This window comes from Nycticebus coucang, chromosome 11, assembly GCF_027406575.1.
Source record: "Nycticebus coucang isolate mNycCou1 chromosome 11, mNycCou1.pri, whole genome shotgun sequence".
Taxonomy (NCBI): domain Eukaryota; kingdom Metazoa; phylum Chordata; class Mammalia; order Primates; family Lorisidae; genus Nycticebus; species Nycticebus coucang.
The window spans coordinates 113,437,003-113,448,294 of NC_069790.1; the positions used below are offsets into that span (position 1 = coordinate 113,437,003).

The 11,292-nt window shown below is 50.6% G+C and overlaps 1 gene segment (V, D, J or C); it reads left to right on the forward strand.

Annotated features, from left to right (window-relative positions):
* The first annotated feature begins 773 nt into the window (after positions 1 to 773).
* LOC128598400 (T cell receptor beta constant 1-like) lies at positions 774 to 6,802 on the forward strand. The segment is given in 8 exon segments: positions 774 to 859; positions 974 to 1,056; positions 1,492 to 1,587; positions 1,716 to 1,931; positions 5,222 to 5,608; positions 6,077 to 6,094; positions 6,201 to 6,307; positions 6,559 to 6,802. Coding segments are annotated over 8 exon segments (1,014 nt in total).
* The last annotated feature ends 4,490 nt before the right edge of the window (positions 6,803 to 11,292 follow it).

Consider the following 11,292-nt stretch of genomic DNA (forward strand, 5'->3'; position numbering starts at 1 on the left):
ACTAGCACCGAGACCTTCCCCAAGCTCCTCCCCATCTCAATTTTATCCTGAGTTTGTCTTTTCCAAGCCTCACTCAGTCAGACTAACCTCTGCCACCTGGGCTTCCTGCCTCTGCTCAGTGGATGGGGGAGGGGACAAGCTGGGAGGAAACAGTTTTTGTATCACAGTGTCACATCGTGGGGGCTGGGGGGGCACGATGATCCAGGTAGTGGAAGTGCTTTTACAAAAAGCCCTATCTTAAAAAAATATCTCCACCCATCCCAGGGAACACAGCTACCCAGTGGGCAGAGGTTTCTGGAGCTGTTTCCTGCTGGGGTCTTGCAGAAGCCTGGAACCAGAGAGCACCTGTGCAACGCTTCCCAGAAATGCCAAGGCCAAGGCAGCAAAGTGGGATCATCGTCCAGCCCTTTCCACAAACCTTGCCCTTGACAAAGTATTTTGCACATGCATTAAGAACCATAAAATCCCTGAGGGAAAGATATTACTCTATGTTTCTGGGTGAAGAAACTTGAGGTCAGAGAGGTTACAAGTTATATAAGTAGTAAGAGAAGGGGTCTAGCCTGCAACACTTCCCAACTGCACTGATCCACCACCACCAATACCCCTTCAGATTTTAAGTCCACTGTGTTGTCCCTCAAGCCAAGTTGATTCTCCTCTAAGTCCTCAGGCAATGCCCAGGTTACTGTGTGCAGTTAATTCTCTTGGTGGGAAGAGAAAATCTCAGGAAGAAGGGGGAAGGTTGTGCCCTCAGTCTCTGTTAGGGGAGGTGGGGAATGAGCTGGAATTCTGGACAGAGCCTTCCCACTGTGCTCTTACGCAGAGCAGTACTTCGGGTCAGGTACCCGGCTCACCGTGTTAGGTAAGAAGGCGCTCCAGGTAGGAGAGGGTGGGGCTGCTCAGCCAGGACGACCACTGAACCCTCTGGCCTTAGCGGAGGTGGGCTTTAGGCCATCGGGGCCCTTTGTCCGGAAAGGCAGGGTTTGTGCGGGGGTCCCCAGGGCTGTGCGAACACCGGGCAGCTGTTCTTTGGGGACGGCTCCAAGCTGACTGTGCTAGGTAAGGAGGAAGCTGGGGGGTCCAGGAGTCCAGGAGGGATGGAAGGGGCCGGGCAGTCTCCCGGCTCAGCTCGGGGCTGTGCTGAAGGCACTGTCCAGCCACTGCCCAGAGACTACGGCTTCTGGGCAATGGGAGGGCGAAGGTGGTGGGGACAAGGCTGAGACTGGGAAGGCAGGAGCGGGTAACACCGGTTTTTGTCCTGGGCCTCCAGGCTGTGAGCACAGATACTCTGTATTTTGGCCCAGGCACCCGGCTGACGGTGCTCGGTAAGTGGGGTCCCAGACCACGGAGCCGGGATGGGGCGCTCTGAGATGCGGGAGGCCCGGTGGGGCCCGTTTTTGTGCAGCGCCCCGGGGCTGTGAGCCAAAACACTCAGTACTTCGGCGCGGGCACTCGGCTGTCGGTGCTAGGTGAGCGGGGGTCCGGGGGGCACAGGGCGCAGGACCGCGGCGCGGGTTTTTGTGCGGGGCTGGGGGGCTGTGAACCAACAGACCCAGTACTTCGGGCCCGGCACGCGGCTCCTGGTGCTAGGTGAGCGCGGGGCGCGCCAGGGCGGGCGGGCGGCTCTGGGCGGGTTTTTGTGGGGAGTCCCCCAGCCGTGCTACGGGGCGACGGCCCTGACCTTCGGGGCCGGCAGCCGGCTGACCGTGCTGGGTGAGTGCCCGCGGGACCCGGAGCCCGGCGGCGCGGACCGGGTGGAAGGCGGCGGTTCCGGTTTCGCGGCACTGGGTCCCCTGAGACCGCCTGGAGCTCGGGACGGGCTGGGCGCCTGGGGGGTGGAGCAGCTCGAGCGCTGCGGGAGTTTTCGTGCGGGTCTCAGGCTCCGTGCTCCTATGAGCAGCACTTCGGGCCGGGAACCAGGCTCACGGTCATAGGTGAGATTCGGGGGGTCTCCCCATCATCCAGCCGCTGGGTCCCCTGAGTGGCCGGGTGTTCCGGAGCCGGTTAGCGATCTGGGGGGTTCAGCTCTACAAATTCACCTTCCCGTCCCTCCCCCGCTTTGCGAAGGATTGGGGAGGGAAGGGGTCGGGGCTAGGATCTCAGCAGAGGCGAGGCCGCTTTCCATCTCTTTTTCCTGAGTTATTTAGCAACAGGGCGAGAGGATTTGTTTAGAAGTCTGGGAGCCCTTAGATTGTAGAAAAAGACAGATGGAAAATCTGCTTTCGGACTGGGTAGGAAGGGGGCTGTAACTTTAGTCAGAGGCCAAAACAGTCAGGAGGGCAGGGAGCAACTCGGGAAGACCCTTCACCAGGCACCCCCAGGGCAGCAGGAGCCGCCGGGTGGGTGTAGGGAGCAGAAATCACTCGGGGGAGGCTGGGAGGGTGCAGCTGAACCGAAAAGGCCGCCAAACAAGAAGGAACAGAGAGTCCACAAAGATGAATAAACTTGAGCTACTAAAGAAAAGAATGCCAGTCACAGCTCAGCGGTGTGGATTTAAGATTGTAAGCCCCTGCTCCTTGTTCCTTTTCCTCCTGAGCCTGAAATCCTGGGGGCAGTGGTCCAGGCACAGCACTGACACCTGCCCATGGGCTGGTCAGCAAAGAGGTGCTGGCCTGAGAACAGGGGACAGAACTTTAGCCACTGCGGTCCACTTACCCTTAGATGTGTCCCCCACTGCCCTAGCTTGCAATCTCACTCATCACAGTAAGTGTCCTAGGTTAACCAGGCCAGATGGTGCAGGGAGTTTATTTAAATGCAGACATTTTGCCTGTGAGGAAAATTCCCGGGAGATCTTAAGATCTTAGCACTGGAAAGGGATCCTAAGCATCATACACGATAAGAGCCTTGCAGCCAGAGAAGAGAAATAACTCACAATAATGTATATTAACCTGGATACTTTGATAACAGCAACCATACAACAATGGACCCCATTTCATATTAGCCTGCCAGTAAGCTGGGTGCAGTAAGGCTACCTCAGTTGTGTAGGGAAGTGCGTCCAGAGGAAATGCTGAGTCTGATGGTCAGCTGGGGTGAATAAAATACAAATTTAGAACCAAATAAAGGCAGGGTTCCTTAGTGATCAAGGCCCGTGGGCAAATCAGTGTGTGAGCCTCAGTTTTTCTTAACTACAAAATATAATTAACAATACCTAATAGTATTACTGTGAAGAATAAAAGAGAAGCCATGCATAGAGCACCAGACTATTGTAATCCAGTGGTTCTCTCTCCCACCTCCTCCTAGGAGGTAACTGGGAAGGGGTTGGAGGTGCAGCCCAGTGCCAAAAAGGGGCAGGATTTAGATTGTGGGAATGGAGTGAAAGGGGGGTTGGAGAAAGAAAATATAATCTTCACAATTGTGCCTGAGGCTAGTCTAACTCGCTAATAGAGCACAGGCAACAACTCTCTAGTACATACCTCAGACACACACTCCTCAGGATAGTGGACCCTGGCCTCGCCATGGAGTTGTGCAGTGATATAGTACAGGGAGGGTCTGGTTGTGTTTATCACGCATGTCCTACAGAACAGCATACATAGTCAAGGGACATCTTTAGCTTTTATAATAGGGACTGATGTTTGCTAAGTGAGATCAAAGGAGCCCATTCTCCAGTGCTCTGGGAAGGCAGCAAGAATCCCAGAGCAAGGATCTCAGAGATGACAGTGAAAGTGACAGGCTGATGGAGTCAGCGCTGCTCACACAAGTTACGATGTCACTATTTCAGCACTGATTCAGCCAGTAAAGACCTAGTAGCATAGTGGAATTAGCAAGGCAGGAATTGGGGGCAGGGAAAGCTGTCAGGACTGGAGGCAGGACCAGCTACAAAATTTTCAGGCACAGCTCAAAATGAAAACGTGTGGACTCTTGTTTGAAAAATGATTCAGAATTTCAAAATGGTAACAGCAGAGTATTCAGCCAAGTCTGGGGCTCTTCTAAATATGTGGTCCTCTGGGGCTGCTCAGGGTACATCCCAAGAAAGCCAGTCCTGGGAAGAGGTGACTTCCATAGAAATGTGAATAAGTGTCAGAACAAAATTTTCCTCCATAATCCAGGAGACTAGGACTAGGTTCTCATAAGGATAATATTTGTTCCTTTAACAGAATTGCTCAGAATAAAAACAGACCAATGGAAAGGAAAGAATAGGATAAAATGAATGGAAGGCAGGCCTAGAAAAAATGAGTCAGCCAAATGAGAAGGGTACTTGGGGACTAAAGGGGATATGTTCAACTATCACCCCTAAGATTCTACAAAGGAGAAGCTTAGGGAAAAAGTCATATCAACACAACTAGTAGCAGAAAATCGCTCAGATGATCTCAGATGCTTATTAAGGAAACTCACTGGTAGGAAAAAGTGTAACATTTGGAAGCAAAGGGACAAATGTGGTTGAAGAACCCCTGAATTTGAAAAAAAGGGAGAGTATTTCCTATGTGAGCTGAGGAAACTCAGGTATACCTGGGGGGAAAGGAAGGATAAGATGACTTCAGGTACCACAAAGTTGGAAAACCTAACATTCTCAGGAACACACTGTAAAAACAAAAGGATGTCCTCATAGGAGTGCACAAAAATAGGCCATCTACAGATGGTCAGCTGAAGAAAGCCCCCAGCCTTGAAATGTCTCTTTCATCCCAGATTCTCCTTCATCCCTGAGCACTTTACACTCAGACACAAATACCTGACCCTGACACAGGACCTGGCTTTCTGAGCCCTTGTCTTATTTAGTCTTCACACCTTTTCTGTAAAGTGAGTGTGGCGATTCTCACTCCACAAGCAGAGAAAATGAAGTGGAGAAATGGCATTCTGGAGTTACCATTGGTGGGCAAGGACAATTGCAGTATTTGGATGCCTTTATTCTGATTCCATAAATGTTCTATTTAAATTGTACTATATAAAATGATGAGAAGTCAGTGAGCACATTCATCAATGGGGAAGAAATCAAATGACATCAATGAGGAGATACTACCCAGAATGTTGGGTGTGCCGTTCATAATGCCACCTTTGTGGGATGGACCAGGAGAGACAGTGAGTGGGGCCTGTCTGCAGGGTCGATGCAAAGGACAGGAAACGAAGGAGACCACAAAGGAATGGGACAGTGTCTCCAAAGCAATCAGGACCCACTGGGACATAACTGTGTTTCACTGTGACCTTTCCAGCCCTTTCTCACACACACAGAGCCCCTGCCAGGCCTGCACACTGTTACCCAGTCCTGGCCACAACCCCTCTTCACTTTCAGATGACCTGAAGAAGGTGACCCTACCCAAGGTGGCTGTATTTGAACCCTCGGAAGCAGAGATTGCCCGGACCCAAAAGGCCACACTCGTGTGCCTGGCCACGGGCTTCTACCCTGACCATGTGGAGTTGAGCTGGTGGGTGAACGGGAAGGAGGTGCAGAGTGGGGTCAGCACAGACCCTCAGCCCTACAAGGAGAACCCCAAAGACAGTGACTCCAAGTACTGCCTGAGCAGCCGCCTAAGGGTCTCGGCCGCCTTCTGGCATAACCCCCGCAACCACTTCCGCTGCCAAGTCCAGTTCTACGGGCTTGACGAGCAAGACAACTGGACCCTGCCTTGGGACAAACCCCTCACCCAGAAGATCAGTGCCGAGGCCCAGGGCAGAGCAGGTGAGCAGGGCCTGGGTAGATGGGGTCAGGCCAGCCCCAGGGGAAATGGGAAGGTCCAGGCAGAAGACAAGACCAGGTGCAGAGGAAAGTCAGAGTGATGGGATGTGGGGGTGGGGTCAAGGCCCACAGTGTCAGCAGCCCAGTGTGCAATTCCTCCCTGTGGGGCATGGGCCCTCGGGCCTCCGAGCTGTGCTGACAGGTCCCCTGAGAACGGGAGGACAGCCCAGCACCTGAGTGGTGTGCCTCCCATCCCTTCAGGGGTCCTGGTTTTCCTAAGATCATAATGATCACAGCCTTGACACTGGGGCCACATGGACAGCACCAGGGCTCCCACAGAAGGCCCACTGTCCTATGTGACTCACATGGGCTTGTGGCCTGAGTGTATGACTTTAACATTTATGATTGAGTGCTCAGTGTGCTCAAGAAGTGCCATTCTTCAACCATTTGTCTCCCTCTTTTCTCTTGCAGACTGTGGCTTCACCTCAGGTGAGTGAACCTGTCCTTTTTCTCTCTGTGGTCAGGAGCATGGGGCTGGGGGAGGCCAAAGCCACCTACATATAAATTCCTACCTGTTCTCCCTTCCTGCCTACAGTGTCCTATCAGCAAGGGGTCCTGTCTGCCACCATCCTCTATGAGATCCTGCTGGGGAAGGCCACCGTGTATGCTGTGCTGGTCAGCGCCCTGGTGCTCATGGCCATGGTAGGAGCAGGGGCAAGCAGTAGGGGTGGATGTGCAACATCATATAGGACCTAAGAGAATCCCAGAGGCAGACCCTATGTTCTGTCCTGTCAAAAAAACCTGGTGGACTGACTAGCTGAGAGAAAAGGCACTGGGAAGGGTGGCACACATCCATGAGGGATGGGGAGACCCAGTGAGCCCCACCTAGATCAAGCCCCAGAGCCTACTACTCTGTGACCCCCGAGACCCTGACTGTGTCCTGTCTTCCTCAGGTCAAGAGAAAGGACTCCTGAGGCCAGCTGCAAAGTGCATCCTGAGTCATTCTTCATCCTCAGCTGGATTGTCCAGTAACTGCTCCCAACTGTGTTCCTGAAGAGTTACTCTCTTTCTACCTCTCACCCCCTTCCTATATGAATATCTGATATCCGTCTCTTCTTTCTGTTTCCCCTGCTGACTGAGCTCCCAGCCCCCAAGTCTGTAATCAACTTAGCCAATAAAGATGGCCCACTGGGCCTGGTTGTTTCCAGAGTGTCTGTGGAGTTCTGCTCACCTGGGGAAAGGGCTACCCCAGCAGAGTAAGAACTGACCAGCCCAGCTCCTCTCTGCCCAATGCTGCTATCTCCTGTCCATCAGGACAGATGTCCCCAAACCCCATGTCTGCACCCAGGCGTGTTGGGTTTTCATGAAGGTTCAGCCTAAATTAGGGCAGTGCTGGGTTTAAAAACCCAGCATAAGGCGAACACAGAGAGGAACACAGGGAGCCATAACCCCTGCCCAGTGCAGCAGAGACCTACAGGTTCTGAAGTCTGGTCACTTCTCAAGTCCAGGTATCAAGTGTCATTTGTTATGTCTTTAGGTTTTATTGGTGTCTCGTCTGAACACTTCCAGCTTATCTCGTTTCAGAATTTGGGCTTGATATTTAGCGCTACTCAGCATGCCCAGTTTGGAAGAGTAAGGCACAAGGCTCAAGTGCAAAGCCCGAGGATGAGTGATTTTCCAGGAGCAGGGCACACAGGACCTGGCCCTGGGGGAGCCAGCGGAGCATGGCCCAGAGGACGCTAAGGTGCTTCATGCAGGGAGGCCTTTCTAATGGTCCCTTCCCCCTGGAGGGTGGAGACTGCACCACCTCAAATGTGGATGGAGTTCACTGCAATACAGACTGTGCTAGGGAAGAGGGATGGGATTGGGGAAGAGAAAGCAGGGAACAGTGAATGAAGCGGAGCCTGATGAAATCTGAAAGCAGAGGTGGGTGGGAAGGTGAAGGCACCCGCTGTGGACCACCCACAGGCTGTTGGCCTCAGGCTCCATGCTGGCATGGGCATTGTCCCACTGACTCCCCCTGATGACCTTGGAAGCAGCTGTTATTTTCCCTGTTTTATAAGTGTGCTGTTCACAGACCAGGTGACTTGTGAGCAGTGAAACTGTGGCGTGTCCTTCTGAAGACAGCAGTGCTGGAAGCCTTTTCCAAGTAGTGACCAGCATGGTGTGATTGCCTAAGGAATCGGAGTATGACCCCAGAGCAGCTGTTCATAGAGTCCAGGGCAAAACCCGCAGTGACACCCCCAACACACCATGATGTCCCTCCTTGTGTCAGCTCTTAAGGCTGCAGTAACAAAATGCACAGTAAAGTGCCACTGGGTGATTTAAAACAAAATAAATGTATCTTTTCCAGTTCTGAGGTCAGACATGCAAAAGCAAGGTGTCGGTGGGGCCATGCTCTGTGACAGTGCTAGGGGACAATTCTTCTTTCCATTTCTGAAGGCTCCTGGCACCCCTGGGCCTGGGGCAGCATCACACTAATCACCGCTTCTGTCTTCACACGACATTTTCCCCTATGCCTCCGCATCTGAACTCTCCTCTGTTTTCTTTTATCAAGACATGAGTCCAAATAAGGTCACATTCAGTGCTTCTGAGCGGGCATGAATTTAGGGGGTGGGGGTCTGTATTCATCTCACTATACTGGGTGCCCAGGAACTAGAGAGGAGAATTCTCTGTGGGCAGCTCACACAGGACAGGAAGGGGGAACTCCAAGGTAGGGATGCATAGAAGGGTCATTGCGTGCCCTTAACTTCCATCAGTCGTAACTACCTTTAGGCTTCTCAAGCCTCAGAGTGGCTTTTACTGGCTGCTATTGTTGCTGTTTCTATGTTGGTTAGTTTTCATAATGGCCAAAACAGCCTAAGAGCAATGGGGACAGGCTTTAGGCAACAGACCAGCCTTCAAAAATGTTGTCCCCATTCCTCAGATCTGTGCGGAGGCAGCAGACATACCGGTATCTCCCTCACAAGGGTGGTACAGAAGGATGAGCCACTGAGGGAACAGATGCTGTGGAGAGAGTGGGTGTTGGGGGACCAAGGGGCACAAACCGGGACTGGGGTGTGGTACGGTCTGTGTGAGAAGAACTGGGAGGGGCTGGAGCAGGTGTAGGGCAGGGTGAGGGTGGCAGTGGAGAGAGGGTAATGCTGAATAGAAGAGAAAAGGGGTCTGCAGATTTGGGGACCCAGAGGCATTAAGCTTTGACACAAAGTCCAGAGGCCCAGGTGGGAGAAGCTACTTGTCAGTACCGAGTCCACAAACTGACCAAGGCAAGGAATGAAGGCTCCCATCTGGAGCATAATAGGCCAGGCCCCTCTAAGTCCGGGGGACTTTCTAAGGATGGCGAGAGCCACAGATTCCATCTGGTCTCCTCCTAGAACTAGATTTACCTCCTTTTCTTAAGTCCTTACAGCCATTTTCTTGTCTCTCCTAAACAAACATCACCTGCCCCAAACATTCAACTCTGCAGTCTCACTCCACTGGATCTTGACTGGACTTTGGAATAATAGACATTCTGTGTGGTAAAGAAGCTTATGGTAGAGTCTTGGTTCCCCTCCAGTTATGCTACAGTTGTCCTGGGACAGATAACACTCAATCTGAGTAGGACGTTTTGTCACTGGACACATTATTGAAGCACCCACAAGCTCACTCCAGCACACCTTGTTCCTGTGCATAAGACAGCCAGGCGCTCACCTTCAGGCAGGAATGTATATGCCTAGGAGAGAGAGAATAATTAAAACCTTTAAAAGCTCGAGTTTGCTGAATAAAAAAAACATAGTAGGTAGATTAAAACATTGTCATAGCAAAGAATATGGACTTCAAAGCAAAAAAGACCTGGGTTTAAGCCATAGTTCTGCCTTTATCAACTATGTGACCTCATGCAGGTGACCACCTCTAAGACTTAGCTTTCCTTTCTGCAAAATGGGTTCAATCACAGTTTCAACTTCATGAAGTGGTTTTATCCTATTAAACCCACACAAACGGTAAAGCCCTTAGCACAATGTTAATAAACATTCGATGTTACGTTCAGTTCTCTCAACTGTATTCTCATACAGCACAGTTTTGAGCACTTCCTATTCTCCCAAGCCAGGTCTATCTCTTCTGAAAACATTTACATTTGTTTTTATCCTTTCATCCTTCTAAAAGTGTGTTGTTCAGAACCAGATACAGCACGAGGTGAGTTCTGAGCTACCTAGAGTAAAGAGGCAGCTCTATGTCCTTGTGCTCAGAGTCTTTTTTTTTTTATGATTTTTCTTAGGCTTACTTTATTATAAGATAACATACAAAATGTTAGTCAACTATAATCTACACGGCTTTCAGTCAGCAGTAGGCTTAACAACTAATAGTTAAGTTTTTGAGGAGTGGAAAGTTATAGTGGATTTTTAACCACATTGGGGGTGGGGGGGAGGTTGGTACTCCAACCTTCATATTGTTCAAGGATCAATTAATAACTTTTTGGAGCCTAGCTTATTTTGTTCGGCATATCTCTGAGATTAACCCAAGTTGTTAGGTGTACCAGTAGTGCATTCCCTTTTATTCTCAACTGTATTCCATTGTATGGTTGACCCCTGAACATGGTGGGAAAGGGCACTGATCCCAACAACTTGAGCAGCTGAAAAATCCAAGTATAACTTTTGACTCAGAGTCTTAATACTTTGGCTCCAGCAGGACAATTTTCAACTTTTTGCACCCATATCATCCCGTTGACGCAAAGCTTACTTTTGACTCAAACCCTGGGAGTTTTCACATATACTTCTTGTGAGCCATATATTCCTCTTCCTATGTTCACACAGGAAGTTTTCTCTCTCTGGTGGTTGGCGGGGGTGAGCATTTTCTTAATTTTATCTATTTCCTGAGCTTGTCTCTCTAACCTGTCGAGTTCCTGCAGGATTCTAATTCTGTTTATCATATTTATCCCCCTTTCCTCAAGCTATCTCAGATATGATCATTTTGCTTTATTTATTCTTATACAAGTGATGCTAAAATTCATGGCTAGATCACCACTCAGCACGGAACCCATCACATTCCCTTATCTCTGTCTGAAGTCTAGGAGCTGCTGAAACAGAGGATTAGCCTGTGGTCTTCCTCTGTCCCTAGCTGAATGGGCTTGAATAATTCCTTTTTATTCTCTGAGCTTCTATGTCTTCCCCCGTGATCTGAGATCGGACAAAGTGATCTCTAAGGAACCTTTAAGCTCTACTCTTCAGATTCAGTGATTCAAAGTCTACAGGCCCCAAAGCATCAAGAGAATAATAACTCAGGAAACCTCAGCTCTTCCCCAGCTTGAAATCATACACATCTGTGACACAGTCTCAGAGGGTGTGTGATGGTGTAAGGGACAGGGTTGACCCCAGAATTCCACAGTTATCAGAGGCACATGGAGCCCAGACACCTGTTCCCTGGCCCTCCCCCCAGTAAAGAATCTAGTGCCATGAATGAGGAGGAGAAACTGTGTCAACAAGGAGGGAGCCCCTGAATCAAAGGTCAGGATGTAACAAGATGCAGGTTGGGGTCTTTTAGATGATAGGGGTAGGCAGAGAAGTGTCTGAGCCCAGTGCTGGTTATAGGGCAGTTTATCTCTGAGTAACATCAGCACCAAATAACAGCCACCTGTCCTAGCTCCATCTCGGGGAGTCACAACAGGATGCGGTTTGACATTTACCAGGTCTCGCATCTGGGGTGCTTGTGAA